Consider the following 16,850-nt stretch of genomic DNA (forward strand, 5'->3'; position numbering starts at 1 on the left):
TGTAGGGCAATTTTCAGTTAACATATTTGTGCCCTGGAGCTTGCAATCTTCATACTAATAATACTCTGTAGCTTCATGAACTAGAGAGTACTGGAGAGTGTAATAATGTTGTCATTTCATCCTGATGAAACAGACCGCTTCTTAAAACCTTCATCTATCTTTTTGAGGTAGAGTGAGTGCAAACAGTAGCTGAACCTGTGGAAGGAGTACGTAGCTTAGTCGCTGACCTTCTGTAATTTAGCAGCTGCTTGAACTTTATAGTTTACAGTCATCTAAATATGTAAGTCCCTTGGTTTAAAATGACCAATGTGATTCTGTTCTTAGGATTTTGGTTCACAAAGGAAGGGGATCTTACGGTCTCCTGTAAAATATAAGTAAGCTTGTTAGAGTCTGGAACTGCCATACCAGAAAGAGAGAATTAATCTCTGCAGTTGGTGATATCTTGTCTTTTCCAGAGGCGCCTTAATAGATGTCACCAGTATCTTCATCTGTATCATTTGAAGAACTTAAAGGAGACTTAAAAATTCAGTTCAGTGATAAGACACTGTTAAAGTGACAGGAGATGAGTTAAAAGCTGTATAGATCAGTCATGCAGTCTGACGATATGAAACAAGTGTTGGGCAGTAATATTCAGATCTTAAACCAGTGCTTATACAGGTAGAATCATCATTCTAAAATAACTTAAGTGTGAAGCACTTGATTTGGATGTGTTCTAGAGTTAGTCTTCAGCACCAGAAACCAGACCTTAAGCATTAAGAGGTCATCAAACTGTGTTAATGTTTAACCGTGTTTTAAAAATAATGACTGAAAGAAAAGTAACTTAAATAACTAGATCAGTTCAAAATAATTTGAAAGTGGGTTTTAGATTATTTTTCATGTAAGTTTCCCCCATCCCCCATCCCAAGGTAACTTACATGGAAATAAAAGAAACCAAAAAAAGAGGACAAAGGAACCTACAGAAGATTTTGAAGTTCAGGAAGCACCTAGGAAAAGACTCAGGATGGATAAACAGAATAATCGGAAGGTAATTATGTCATTGGTTTGTTTGGGTTGATTTATAGCAGCACCAATCACATTGCTGTAGTTAAGTTTGTCAGCATTTCCATTTTCAGGATTAAAAAAATAACATCTTTATGTCAAACCAAACTGTTGTAAATATTCAGAGATACATGTGAGCTTATCACTGTGGTTGTTTTTTTTTTCCTTTGGTTTTGAGGATGGAGGTATGACAAGTAGCACTTAAACTGTGGCAAAAATGTATGCTGAGAAAATCTGCTTCCCAAAGGAATGTGCAGAGGCATGACCTTTCCGTGTTGTCATGCTTTGTAGTTCATTTTCTTTCCTCCTGAATTGGAGTTCAGAGATGTATAAAAGAATGAAAAAAGAAATAATCTTTATAGTTAATACTTAATTTAGACAAAAGTCGGGGTAGAGAGGAAAGCAAGTAAAGCAAACCAGAAAAGCTACTTTTCAAGAACTGAAAGCCTATAGAACATTTTAGTGGCATGCTGACCCATTTCTTAAGTTAGGAAACTGCAGTAAATACTACATTATATTTATTGCACAAATCACAGGCTCATTTTCAGTTTAGCTTGCTTGTGAGAATGAGAATTTTCTTTATGTAGGTCACTGAAACTATGTATGGATACAGCCCAAATCCTGTAGAGATTTAAGCGTAGGTTTATTTAGTAATGCTTGTAGACCAGGGAACTTAATGGGTTTTACTTGTGTGAAAAGCTTAGTTCACAAGTGTTTTCAGATACGTTATTACAGTATTATACTGTAGTATATTGCAGACCTCATCTCAGGACTTTAATGGTACAGTGATTAAGTGAAACAACCTAATACAAGGAAAGGCAGTGGATTTATTTTTTAAATTAATTGTGGAGGTCTCATTTGTAGATTGTCTGTTTGGTAGGTTGGTTATATTACTACCTCTGTATATATTGTGGATATTCAAACAACTTGTCTAGAATTCAATATAAAAAATAAATGGAATTTCAGATAGCCAGACTTAACGAGCTTATTAGCAAGAGACAAAGATAATTCATAGAGAAATGTTACCTTTGCAGGAAGAATGGCAAGAACTGTTTTTTGCACTTTTTGCTCTGATGGGTTAGTCATTTAATATTTGTCTTACATACTAGGAGAAGTTTTTGGACCCTTTTCAGATTTTTCTAAATCCATAGAATGGGCATGTCTAGATCTATCAATTAAATTTACTTACTGTAATTAATTCCTGCTATGAAATCCGTGTTTTGACTGTCCCTAAAGTTACTACTTTACTTCCCCACCAGCATTCATACACTACAGTTAGCCTACATTATCACAAGTAGAATGAAAGGTAATTGCAGTATAGTTCATGCAAAGGAGGTTCTGCTATCTTTGATGCTGTGATACAGATGTGAATATTAACAGGAAAATAAATAAATAAGAATTATTCCCATGAGATACATACCACTAATAACACTGACTTTGTAATGTGCATTTAGAAAGTGTCCTCTATCTGATCCATTTATCAGAACTAGTTAAGAGAATCTGGGGGGTGTAAACATCAGGTAATTTGGAAGCTCTAAACGCATGTAGCAGTGTTCATGCTTCTATCCACAGGGGGTCAGATATCATAGAATGGTTGCTTTGCAGGTTTTTTTGAGTTATCTCTTAGTCTTTTTCCTGCTTTCACCAGCTCAAGAGCACTTCTAGCTGTATGTGCTGCTGCTTAGTAAAACATCTAGTGAATGACAGTGAAAACCTCTATGTAGCGATACAAAAAAGCAAACATTAACCATACACCTTCCTCGTGCTATTCCCAGTTTACCTGCAGGCTTTTGTTGTCTTGGATAGGAGGAGTTTTAATGACTTTTTTAAAATGACGTTTTCCTTCTTGCATGAGAGTTGTGCATTATCCTCTCCTTTTTGTCTTTTAATTTTTATTTACAAAATCTGAATGTTTTCACACAAAGTATCTAAGCTACCTATATGGAAGTTTTGCAAAACTGATTTATTCATTGGTGCTTTCATGATGTATATAAAATGCACATTAACAAAATGAGGGTTTTGTAAAGTATGCTTTAAATATGAGTGAACTATACTGTACATTTTCTTTCATTGTAACAGTAATCTTACAAAACTGATATTGGGCGCCTCTGGTGATATTAGTCGTAGGATGTCTTAGTCTCCTGAGAAGTCAGTAAAAACACAGTGTAGCACATCTGTACTACAGTAGCTATTTGTATATATTTTTACAAAGGAAACCAGTTCTCTGGCCTTTGAGGTGTTCACCCGTACATCTTTTGTAAAACTGAATGTCAGGTGGAAAATGCAAAAAAAGTATGTAAAACCTTCTGTTCAGTAGAATTGTTCTTACTGATTAGGTGAGCATTAGTCAGGGTTAAGCATTCTTGGCTACAATTTTAGTGACTTATTACTTGTATGAATTTGTAACATACAAAAAGAAGAAAAATGGTGTCTTGCGTAAGGAACAGTGTCTTAATTTTGACAAAGCTTTGACAAAAACTTCCCTGGTTTTCCAACTTTTAGCAATAAATTCTCAGTCTGGAGCAAGTTTGTTGTTTACGCTCCCCTGAAAATAGAGTTTTTATTTTGGAAATGCTGAAACAATCTTAACGATAGTAATTTTAAAAATGGCACTGCTATAAGTTGTGGAGTTGAAAGCGAGCCTCTCTAAGACTTAAAATTCTGCACAGGGTTTATTCTCAAATTTATATACTAATTCTGCAGTTTACCTTTAATATTGAAAGGTTTCAATTTGACCAGTTTAGACAAAGAGTAGTAAGGATAATTTACATGTTTCATGTTCATTTAGAGCTCCCCTTTTTGATATGCTGAATTTGGGATGGATAAGTGGGATGCTGGAATACTGTGTTCTTTAATTTTTCTCATTTGTTTATGGGTTTGTACCCTGTGCTGTAGATGAGTTTTTAAAATCACTTAAATGGGGCTAGCTTAACTACATTACCATTCAGATATTTGTAAAGACACTTTCTTTTTAATAACATAAATCCAGAAGTAATTGCCAGTTTTATCCAACCACTCATAAATTAGGAGTTTTTTTATTTTTTCATATTTTTTTTTGTGACAGAGGGAGACAAGCAATGACAAAACAGCAAAAACAAACTCTTCTAAGGTCACAGAAACCTCCTCTTCACAAAAGAACCAGTCAGGTAATGTGGTCAGAATAAGTTTTAATGTAACTTTTTCAATTAAATAATTTTAAAATAAACAGGTTGTCTGAGGCAGCCGGCTAAATTTTGCTGACGCAATAACCAGTTACAGCCACTATGCCACAGATGGGGGGGGGGAGCGTGCCCTCTTCCTTCACTACCACCATTTTGCAACATTATACTTGACTGAAATTGTGTATTGCTGATTTAGAGCAGCAGTTCGCAAGTTCACCATTTGATGGCACCAAATTAAAGCTATTGCCCTGTGATCTTGGCAAGCAGTGATACAAAACCTACTGCTCCAATTTGTCATTGTGCATTAGCCCCATAAAACAAGTGCAGTGACCGTCAATGTAATCAGTTACTATGTGATTTTAGCCCTTTTAAATGATGCTTGATGGGAGGCAGTGTGGAGTGGGAGAGGGAATTCTAAATAACCTTGGACCAAAATCCAAAAGTCAGACTTGTTAATGATGCTCAAGTTTAAGGTAAATTCTGTAACAGCATGTCTCTAGGTGTTATAATGATATGCCAAAGATGAGTAAGCTTCAGCAAGTTCTGCGCAACGTAGAAGTGGTGATGTGCCATAGATAATGTCTGGTACCTGGCTCCTGTATATAAACTTTCTTTTAACAAAGTGTTAGTGGTACTCAGTGATGAAATCACGTAGGCCTTCTAATGTTTATCTGAGGAAATAACTGTTAACCTCTGCTTTAAAGAGGTCCTAAATCACAAGAAAAAAAAAAAAAAAAAATGGGAAAACATTTTCTAGCCATTTGTAGTACATATTTGATTAACAGAAACCTCTTGATTTTTAAAATCAAGCCAAAACACATGGTTTCAGAAACTTACTTCGTGTTCTCTCAGCCCTATATAGGTGCCCAGAAGACCTACCTAAATCATTCCTTCCTTTGTCTGAAGGAATATTTTAAATGGCTTCAGGGAGATAACGTTTTAAAGTTCCAAACTTCACTTTGTAAACCAAAATTATTTTACAGCAACGAAAAATCTGTCTGATGCATGTAAACCTCTGAAGAAGCGAAATCGGGCTTCAGCAGCAGAATCTTCAACTCTTGCTTTTAACAAGAGTTCATCTCCTTCAGCTTCCTTAACTGAGAATGAGGTAAAAAAAAAGTGGTGTTTGCACACAGCCATTTAATTACAGAAATTTTCAGGTGTGAATCTTGTTTAAAAACAAAAATCAAAGGCGAATCCTCTAACGTTGGTGCTCTAGACAAGTTACAGTTTTGGCCTCTGTGAAACCTGTTAATGTGTGCATTGCAAATTCATTTATTGTAATACGAACGTCTGATTTGGGGACGTCGAGATATTATTGTGGTTTTTAATGTATTTACCAACAAAGTTTTAGAATTGTAACCTTCTATTAGAGGCAAAGTAAAATGCCAGTGTGTTCTGTATTTTCTTCTACAGACTTTATGTAAGTGTACTACATTAGTTACATAATGTAACTCAATATTGTCATGTTGCCATAGCTTTTATATTGAAGCAAGTTTCCTAATCCTCTCTTTGATCTAGAACTGGACGGTTTTCTGAGCAGAGCCCCTTTAAGCTCAAATTAGTTTTCAGGCTGTTTAAGTGCTATTTCTCTGTGATGCAAATAGCTTCATCCCCAGTAGAGTTAAACAGGCAGCAAAGGATGTATCTTTTTGATACTTACTAATCATAGTCGTAGCTCTGCATATTTGGAACTGTAATTCTTCTCGATTGACATACAATAAATGAAATGTATGTACTAAAAGTGTATTCATACAATCCATTAAACCATCCCCAAGTCATCTACACTGTTAAAACCGATCAGCCAAAGAGTGGCAGCATGAGGGTGAAGTATGCATGCTGTTTTGCAGGTGGATTCAGAAATGTAGCTGGTAGGATTTAGTAAAATATCAATAGACAAACAGCTTCAAGCAGTTTGTATTACAAAAGCTGTAGAGAAAATACTTGCCTGCTAACAAGGGAGTAGGGCTTCCAGCTATCCTAGAGGACTCTCTCATCTCCCCTAACAAACGCATGAGGTGCTTAGACAGTGAATGCAGTTAAAATATCTAGACAATGTTCAGTAAATGGTTTACCTTTGGGTGGGGAAAAAAGATTGCATGTTAATGGCTGTATATCTTACTGTAAGTGGAAAAATATATTAACAAAAAAAAAACAACCCAAAATTCTCTCTCCTGTACCCCAAGAAAACAAGCAAAGGAAGTCCCACAGGAAATAATGTCCATAGCAGCAGTCAAGTAAAGTAATACTTGTTCCCATTTTGTTCTCTCAATTGAGAGACTCCCATCTATTGGTTTAGCAGCTTCTGCTGTTTTGGGTTTACTGCTGGGACTTGCTGTATAATGATTGGTTGTATTTGGGACCATCTATTCAGTAAGACCATTTTAAGGAGCATACTGTCTGTTTGGCTCTAAATATGCATCTCTAAATACTGTCATTTTAGGAGAAAGATTCCTCTGTTTCTAGACACTGTGTTTATAAAATGAAATCTCCAGAAATCTTTCTCAACAAAAGGCTCATTTTTGTAGGTTTTTGGGGTTGTGACTCAGCAGTTCACATGTAAAGAAGGATATGGTTATATATAGGTTGAGATGGAAATTTTAAAACTTAGCTCTTAATTTACTCAGCTACTGTTAAACAGCAAAAGATGTGAGAAAAATTGACATCATGCACTGCTCACAGAACACAGATACACAAACTAGAAAGTGAATTAATTGCTTTTGAGGGTTAAAAGGTTTTAAAATACGAAACAATCCCAGTCAACATAACAGAAAATACACCCTGTCAAATAAGAGTTTTTGAGGGGCTGGTTGCAGGGGGGAGTAGATTGGTGGGCTAGATCCTTAGATGGTTTAAAGCCACACTGACTTGAACTTGTACCAACTAAGGATTGGACCCAGTTTGTTTTCTATGATACTAGATATATTTTGCCTTTAAATAAAACAAAGATGTCAGTCATGTGTTTCTGAACGTACTATTGATCTATTCTACAAAACAAGGAAAGATACACATTTTGGATTGTGGGTGGCTTCTTTCCCTTTTGTATTATTATTTAGCACTTGTCTAAATGGCTAAATATGCGTGTGCCCTGAGAGCATTCGTCCAGAGAGAAACCCTCTTCAGAGTATTAAGGGAAAGAGTTTAAAAAATAAAAACAATCATGTTTGAAAATACACATGAAAACAATCATGTTTAAAAAAATAAAAACAATCGAAGCAATGATGAAAGCCTTGCACAGCTAGTTGACTAGGATGTAATTCTTCTCAACATTAAATACATTTCCTGATTAACTTTTATATTTCTGTGTTCACTATAGTACTTCTAAACATTGGTTTACATGCTCTCTTAACAAAGATAGAAAAAATTCTGCTTACTCCACAAGCACATACACCTCCACAAGCAATACTAAGTGGATTCTAGTCTTTTTTTCTCCTTTCTTTTGCCCCCACACTATTTGTGGACAGCTGGTTCTAGATTGGAACCTGGATACGACTGTTATTTGTCAAGTACTGTTGCTAGTTGCACACCTCTTAAATGTCAGTCCATTGCAACTAAGTTATAGGATGGGTGTGCTCAGTTTTTTCTTGTTTGAAAGTTGCATCTTATTTGACATTTTAAAAAAATATTTTGGATGCTTTTTGTTGTTACTGGGGGTATTTTTTTCAATGGGGTTTATTAACAATGTAGTTGAGGCCAAATTTTCAATTGATAAGTTATTTTGGGTATGTAATTTACAGGGAGAGAGACAGGGGTGGGGGTGTGGACTTCTGCCTTAAGAACAAACTGTAGACCTGACCTGTCAGAGATTAAAAGGTAGGCTTTCACTCCCTTCAAAAAATTGGGCTTTAAAGTTGTTTAAAGGTGAATGGACAGAAGCAGTAAGGTGTTCATACATGAATAAATAAATTTCATACCTGCATTTAATCTTGAAACAAAATACTTAACTTTACTTCTAGGCACTTGACATCAGTAGTCATTTCCTCCAGTACTTCATGTGAAATATGATTTTGTTTAAAATCAAATTCTTAATGAGCAACTGATAGACCAGATGTGAGAAACATACTCAACACTTCCAGAGACTGCAAAAGCTCGTGGTAGTTTTTTACTGCCTATGTAAGACTTGGTGTAACAATCCAAAAGCTCATGATACTTGCACAAAAAGACACAGGTGGTGTATTCTCATTTCCTTTTTTACCTTGGCCCTCCACCCCCCAATAATGTAGTAGGTGCCAGTAGAGTGTAATCAGTATTTTTTTTAATAAATAAAAAAGGCTTTACATTACCATTATTGCTGGATTGTTGGCACACTTTGTGTGTTTGTGTGAAACATACCTGCTTTAGCTTTTAAATTTCTGTGGTTATTGGCTGGCTTCATTAAATTGGATAGATTTATTGACAGCAGATAAGTGTCATAGTATCTTGCAGAGTCTAGATACTACTTCTGAACTTTGTCAAAGAAACTGTAATATTTTTTTTCTAAGAGAGGACAAAATAAAGACCATGTAATACTCTAGATTCTTAGCTAGCCGGTCATTCGTCATATCCTCATGAAGTATGAGCTGACCAGCAGATGGCAGTTTAAAGAAGCCTGTGAAGGATTTTGAAGGTGTTGCTTTTATCGTAAGTTCCTTGTCTCTTCCCTAGAGGGAATTCTTTCTTCTTTCTGTAACATCCAGTGTCAAAACAAGTTCAGTTGCTGATTATAACTACAACTTCTTGTGTTTATAAGGCATAATAATGCAAGCCTTAAGCTTTGCTCTTTTTCTGCATATTAAACAGTATGGTTTTTTCTCATTTCCAATTTGACGCAGATTTTTTACCTGCATTTTTTAATGGGTATTAGCATGTATACACAATGGAGAAAACACATACCGTTCTTAAAAGGTAAGGTATCTGATTGAGAAGGCAGTCATGAGACATGTACAACTTGGAACTAAAAAAGTACATCAGCTCCATTTATCGACCCTGGAGTTTAGTTGTCCTACAGTCTACAACTAAAATATTCTAGGCACACTTACTGCAGGTAAAAATAACTGTCTTTGAGATCCTAAGAACAGGAAGGAAGAAAGGAATTCACGTTATGTTTAAAATAACAGAGTACTGCCCTAAAACAAAAAACAAACAAACCAACTCCCAAACAAACAAAACAGTTGAAGCTAACCTTGCAGGTTGTTGAAGAAAATCAGTGTGCTTCTAGCATTTCATTCTAGCTTCTTTCAAATATAATTTTCAAAACAATACTTAAGGATAATTTAATATATAGTGCCACTTGAAATCCTCTTCCTTAGCAGACAGTTGTTTCCTGTGTTTATTTCTGTATGCCTATAGACTATTTTTTTTTTCCTGTTTCAAAGCACCAGTAAGCAGTCAGGGGTACGTTTTTATGGAACACGCAAGTAAATTGGACTTGTTTCTTGCTAAACCTCTGCTAAAGCCTCTAACAATTGAAATGACCTGCATCACCCACCAGATCTTGCAGTTTTGTTATAATGCTTCTATTTTCACACGGAAAAAAGTTCTAGGCTTGACTCTTGTTCTTTGGCAGCACATTCTGTGTAGAAAATTTAAGTTTCTTATGTAATATTCTCATCTTGTGTATTTCTTAGGCTTCAGAGTGCAGAGAATCTGTTTACTGAATGTTTACATGATGTAGATTTTTATTCCACATCCCCTACCAAAGTATCATGAGTATCTGTAGGCAATTTTATAATGTTTTAAAATGTTCTCACAGAGTTTTAATTAACTTTCAAGGCAAATTCAGAAATGCGTAATATCCTTATCTGAAACGTCTAACTCCTGCTAATAATAAAAATGAAACTTGTCCCAGGCCGTCTTTTTTGCTATTATAGTACTGTGTACACTTGTGGCACCGCATACTTAAAGAATTTATCTAGTCTAGCAGTATGGGCCAAAATATCATTCTTCATTCAGTTCAGGAATTCTTATACTGAAATAAAGGAAATGTTAACTGTAACTCAATTGGCTCTGTCAGTTTTTCTGTCTCCGTGTGGGTGCACGATAGATTGTCTTTTGAATACAATCTGATCTGTTGTTTGTATGTTGCTTATTGACTTACTCTTGTATGAGTTGTGCTTAGATTAAAAAAAACCCAACCCTCTAGCCGCTGAGGTTTTGTTAATAAGAAAGAAAAAAAAAAAAGTAGTTGGGGGTTGTCTGTGGAAAGACTAAAAGAGTTTTCTTATCAGAACATACATACAAGATCTTAAGAGCCAGACCAGACCACTTCCTCCTGGATGACTGTGGTATAGCAATCACTGAATCAAAAGTCATGTCAGGAAGTCTGAGCTTGTAGCAGTGTCCTTAGTTTTAAGTAAAGTGGAACTGAGTAGCCATCAGCATTCAGAAGTCATGGAAACATGCTTCTACAATGCAATGTATCTGTTAAAGATAGCAGGTGACCTGAGAGAGGATGCCACTTAAGCCAGTGAGTGTCTTAAGACAACTCTGAAAGAGTGGTAGGTCACTCTTTGTGGGGGCCCTTTCTTTTATGGATCCTGCTGTGGAGGTGACTTGCCTGCCAAACAAAAAAGCAGAAGGAAATAATTTTCTGCCATGCTTTGTTTTCCTTTTATATACCCCTAGCTTTAAAATAAGTATACATAGTGGATTCTTCCATTTGATGTTCTGTAGCCAGGATTACAAAACAAGAGATGCTTAAGGAAAACAAGGGGAAGCAGAAGGGTTAACTTTTTTGGCTCTGGAAAAATTTGCCCTTTAGTTGCTTTTATAACCGCTTAAGCACAACATGACAGAAGAACACCCTTGTCTTGAATATGACTAAGACCAAAGCTTGTATTGTTAATGTGTCAGAAGTGCTGTTAAGTATATATGAGTAATAGAAGAAGTGTTTTTTATAAGACTGAATGAGTTGTTAAATTGAGTTTTCTGAGGAATTTTTTTTTTCATTAAAATTGCACTTTGTTAGCTAGAAAAGCCTGAAAAGTTGTGCGAATGATGGAGTAGTAACTGTTGGAGCCCATTCCAGCGTGGGCACCATAGATGCATAAATGTTAGCAACTTTTTTACTCAGTATTTCCAAATTTGTTTTGAAACTTCAAACACTGAGCAGGGAAAGCTTGTCTGAATTGGACCTAGGAGGGGAGAAGTCCTAGTGAAGCTGATAAGCACAGAAGTGTGAGTGTTCTTCACTTTGCAACTGCTAACACACAGTGAATAGTGTTTGAAATTTGCTTCTGCTCCATGAGGCATAAGTTTTTGCCTTAACAAATTCTGATGCTCTAGTCCTTTAGGACATCCTTTAGCCAGGAGGGAAAAAAACAGACACCCACCCACCCCTGTTAACATTGAGCCAGCAAAGATGCTTTTAGAGATCATCTTTTAAAAATGAAGACTTAATCCTAAACCTAAAACAAAAAGCACATTTAATAGCCAGGCCAACAGCTGATCGATGGCCATTCTTGACAAGGAGTACAGTTGCATTTTTATGTTCTTACTGTGATAACTTCTTAAATTCTCAGGCTGCAGATTGGATGAGTACAGCCATTTATTTTCAGACCTAGAATTTCTAAACCTCTTTTTCCTTGGAATTATGATGTAATGATTTTACTGGCTCTGATATTTACTGTTTGATTTTGGAGCTGTCTGAAAGGAAGTAGGAAATTTTAAACGGAAAAGCCCCTGTTTTCCTCGAGTGGGTGAATGGATGGAGCGAATGTTCACATAAGTATCTCACTTCCTCCTCACCAGCTTCTCTGAAACACAACATCATTAGAATTTTTAAATTCCAGGCAAACCTTTCTTGTATCATGTATCAGTATGATTGGGTGCCAACTGAGAATATGGCAGTACCTATCTTTTTTGGTTTGTTTGGGGGGTTTTTTTTGAGTGAATTTTGAACCATCCAGATGTGGAACTAACGATACCTTTTGTAAAGTTCATCCACATGATTCTAGAAATATGCAAGCTGAGTGCATACGAGCTTACATCCAACTTTTTTTTTTTTTTTTTCTTAAAAAAATGCCAGAGGGAATGAAGAATTGGCTCGCATTTCTGCTGAGGTGCGTGGCTGAGACTGGAATCAGGTACCTGGTTGCAAAAACTGCTTAAAAAGTTGTCGTAGAATTGAATTCAACATGTAGATGTACTGAATGGTGAGAAATGTTTCTGTATGCTAGTGCTTATCCTTTCACCTTTGAATGCTATAATTGATGGTGCGGTGAACTGTGCAGTTAACTGAAACCCAGTGTTGCAGCTGAGGAAAGTGTTGCAATAGGAAAAACATTTGAGAAATTATTTTTGTACGCAATGCTTCTGCCAAATCATCTTCCTGCCCCTCCTTAATCTTTTTAGAGAGCTTCAGTCAAAAGGTAAAATCAAGAATGTAAACATGTAAACTCACAGAATGAACATAAGTGACTCGATCTAATTTGATTTAATACTCTGGTGTCTTAAGTCTTATTTTAAATGTACGAAGTTGCACACATTTGCTTCTCTTTTCTTAGCCGGCCTAGCAGTCTCCATCAAAAATAAGTTCTTATTTACTCGATGTAATCATGAGAGGGAAACTCCATTATTCCACAAACAGTCCTTGCATCTGTATGCACATTGTATATCCCTTTTGCACAGAACCAGGAAAAGTAGTTCAGGAAGAAGTTAAAAAAAATAAATCTCATCCTTATATTTAGCAATTAAACAATTATCCAGTATTCAGTGGTAGTTGCTGCTGTAATCTGGCTTTATACATCAAATATTGCAGTATTCAAAGCATCTTCATTCAGTTAAGAATTAATCCTGAACATTGCTTTTTATGAGCATTCTTATATAGTCCTTCTAAAAATAGGTCAGTATTTGTCTGAAAGAATCCATTAAATACTTCTTTTGGTTATTATGAACAGGGAATTCTAGCATATTACAAAAGGCTCAGTTCAAAAGAAAATTAAAAATTCTTTGAAGATACAAGGTCTTGATATGCTGATTCCTGTACCGTTGTGGGTCTGAGTGACTTGCCAAAAAAAGCTAAAGAAGTATAAAGTGCATGATCAAAATATCTTGAGATGAGTAGATCCAATTCTTAAACTAATGACACGTTGCCACAATTTATGTTTTGTCACAGGTAAAAATATAATAGAAAGCCCAAAGAATTTGTGGAGATGCCAAAATTTTGTCTGAGTTTGACTCAGTAACAAGTATTTTTCCAATAACAAAGCTGTAGAGAACTTGGAAAAATGCAATCACGTGTCCTTACATGCTGCCTTCAAGTCTTGCATGTGTGAGTACTGAATAATAACTGATACATGTGGGAAAGGAAGGATTGTCTTGGGAATCTGACTGTAAGTGTGTCGCTTCTGGCCCAGCCCAAATGAAGAGCAAAGCTCCTTGTGATTTGATTTTTAGGCCATTTTTTTCCCCTTTCACTTATGTACACAGTTTCCCATAAAAAGAGCTGATTTTGACTTCTGAAATACCACCTGACTGCTCAGTGTTCAGGCAGTGCAGAGTGAAGGCCTCTACAGGCAAGTCCTCGCAAAACAATGTTGACATTCAGTAATGGAAGGAAATAGGAAGGAAAGTCTGACTGATGTGCAGAATGTAAAGTTTGATGGTACTTGTGATGATACTGACTTCAGCAGAAGGGTATCTTCTGTGTTGCAGCACTGGTAATTGCTAATGAGAAGTGGAGGTGATTATAGAGTTTGGGTATAATTTCATTGCAGAAGTTTGTCACTTGCTATACTTCTGAAGTGAACAGCCTTGCCTTTTTTTCCCCCTAAATTTGCACTCTTAAAAATAGTACTTTGTCTTTACAAGAAAGAAGTAGTTACTCAAGATGTAAACCAGAATAAAATAGCAAACCAACAGTCACTAGAAATTGCGGATTAGTTTTGCCACCAAGCTAAATGTTGATTACTTTGAACCTTGGCCGGAATATCAGAAGAGTTAATTACATGCAATTTAGTTTGCTAAGGAGATTATATTACAAAAGTAAGGACAAGACAAGCTCTGGCATGATCACAAGGGAAAGATTATGTTTGTAATAACAAATAAAGAAAAAAGCCCCCCAAAACCTGTGCTGATTTTTATTGAGTGCTGTGATTTGGGCACTTGTACGTGAACTATTAGACCTTCCATTATGGAAAGTTGTGGTTACAAACCACAGAAACATTATGTTTAATTTTAGAGGTGGCTGTGTTTGACGTCAGCACGAATTGATTTCCAGCAATCATCTTGTAAATCATCTTTAGTTAGTGACTCTTTCAATCTAAAGGTATTTTTATTGCGAAACTGTCCCTCTGGTGAATCAGAACCCTAGTGCTGCTGCAGCTTGCTTGGGGTACGTAGTTTTCTCAACCATCTCATGCTTGACTTGTCGTTAGGTTGTAAGCCTTCTCTGAGAAATGTTATACAAAGGTTGTCTCAGCTGCTTCTACACAGGCCTGAAGGGACAGACTAATTTTACTTCCCTGATAGTTCTATTGGCTATTCTGGGATAACTTGAGGAGCTGAGATGTTGAATTCTGTCTCTCTTTATAGAGAGAGCTTTCCTAAAAGATTGTTATATATAACAGGGATTATTTGCAAAGGGAGATGGCTGGTAGAGAGTATTTTGCCGTGTACAAGCTACAAATAGATTATGTGAAACTCTTGAATTATCCTGAAGAAATGCTTCCCTCTCTTATAAGAGGCAATCTGCTAGTCTCCCCCTAAATTAGCCAGTATGAAAACTCAGATGATGGCGGAGTGGATGCAAGCTGTGCGTGAGTTACATGTAACGTGGCTGTTGGATGTGATGGCTAAACCTTTGGTCGTGCTAGCAGGGATCAAGAGATGCGTTCTGCAGCAGCAGCCTGCATCAGGCAATAATAGTATATCGCTGAGCTGTTTGTGAACGTGTTGAGTCTTGGGAGTTGCAACAGCCATGAGCAGGTATCCAGGCCTGTCTGTGTAGTGCAAAACTGATTGTTAATAGGGCATTTGATTTGTGAAGTGTGTAAGGCTCCTGACAGCCGTGAAGGAGAGATCTTGAAAGATACTCTCAGTCTGGTAGCCATATTTTTCCAAGGTATTTTGTTCATGCTATGTGTATTGGTATTCATGCTTGAAATCCAGCGTTAATCTATAGGCGGCTGTAAATTGCCAAATTTGATCTTGAATGAGCTGATAGAATTTGGGTTTTGTGGTTGCATTTCTGATGCAGAATTTGATTCTTGCCAGCTCTGCTCCTTTTTGGCTCAGTAACTGCTTAATTTAAACGAAGGGCTGGTGCATTAATTCTGAGGCAGTAAAATCTCAGTGCTGTTGGAAAATGGCTGTCAGCCTGTGGTTCTCAAGTGGCTGGGATTTTGTGACCTATATCTCGGGGATTTCTGAAAAACTGTCATCTGGCAATAGGGTTACCTTTCTGTATAGAGGTCTACATCCTTTCTTTGAGCATTTTACAAGTACATAAGCCAAAGAGGAGCTCAGAAATCGTTGCTTTGAAACAAATTTTATTCTCTTGTGACTGAATATAATTGTCACTGGATGTGTTCTGTTTCTCTGCTTTGCCTTCAGAAGTGGTGAGCTGGGGGCAGAGGAGTGCTTTCCGCATGGGCAAGACTCTATAGCTTTTGCCAATGGAAAAAAGACTATCTTAACTCTTAAGGTGTGCTGCACAAATGGTTTTTCTCGGGGTTTAGGTGTATTTTATGGTGTGGGGAGAAGATAGGGGACAATTGTAGTGTCAAGTTAACATAAGACTGCTTGTTTTGTTTACAACTTAAAGAGTACTTCTTTTAAAGTATAAAAGAAATACAGATCTAAGATCTTCCAGCTTGTTTTTTCTTTTTTTTCTTTTCTAAATGTGACTAATTTTGGCTAGTTGAAACAGGAACATAATGAGGTACTAAAAATGTTAAGATCGGTGCACTGTTTATACTAATTACTGTTTCTGTGGGAATAGTTTAAACGCGAATAAGCACGAGTGTAAATTTATTTAAACTGTAAGAGAAAATGTTTTTGTGTTTTTGCTGAACTCCCTTGCTACCTTTATCTGCCCCTTCTCAGCAAGAACTGGCTGCTTCTGGCCGTGCACTCAGGTTGCATTTGCAGTTTACTATTTCACAGCTCCTTCCAGGGGACAGAGATCCTGGTGCCTGAACAAAGCAATGATTTTACACACAGTGCTTTCTAACCACTTCTAAAATGGTTGGACAGAATCTCCAAATCACTCCAGTTGTAGAAATATTCATAGGTGAAGTGTAGGTACGAATCACTTTGATAGTATGCGTTTGCACAGAGGAAATGTATTTATACCCTTGCAAGTAATCTGGGGAGAAAAGAAAAACACAAAAACAACCAACCAGCAACTGTCAGTCTGATCCAATTTTAAAAATATTTTTAGACACGGTCAAGGAAAGCAAATGTTAAATGAAGGAATGCAAGTTAGCTGGCAACAGTGTTAAGAAGTAATAGCTCTAAAACAGTGTTTTAAAGGGATTTTATAAAGACAAATGCTAGGCCTGGTTTGGCTTTAATTTTTCTCTCTGATTTCAAAATAAATCACTTCTAATAAATTTGCACATTACAAGAAGGTTAGCTGATAGGGAGGTTGCAGGTAGCTGTCTCCATTACTTGGTAAGCTGGGCCATTTTTAATAAGTTGTGTTTTATTATAGAAAAATACATGATCGTG

At 36.5% G+C, this 16,850-nt stretch overlaps 1 protein-coding gene across 2 annotated transcripts in view; it reads left to right on the forward strand.

Annotated features, from left to right (window-relative positions):
* The window catches only part of NSD2 (nuclear receptor binding SET domain protein 2), a 77,769-nt gene that overhangs the window by 42,047 nt on the left and 18,872 nt on the right, over positions 1 to 16,850 (forward strand). For both annotated transcript variants that reach the window (XM_026846518.1, XM_026846517.1), the window contains exons 8-10: positions 906 to 1,024; positions 4,103 to 4,184; positions 5,183 to 5,307. In XM_026846518.1, the coding sequence (XP_026702319.1) occupies positions 906 to 1,024; positions 4,103 to 4,184; positions 5,183 to 5,307 (326 nt within the window). The remainder of the gene's footprint in view (positions 1 to 905; positions 1,025 to 4,102; positions 4,185 to 5,182; positions 5,308 to 16,850) is intronic.

Source organism: Athene cunicularia (genome assembly GCF_003259725.1).
Source record: "Athene cunicularia isolate RWA chromosome 4 unlocalized genomic scaffold, athCun1 chr4_part1, whole genome shotgun sequence".
In the NCBI taxonomy this organism is placed as follows: Eukaryota; Metazoa; Chordata; class Aves; order Strigiformes; family Strigidae; genus Athene; species Athene cunicularia.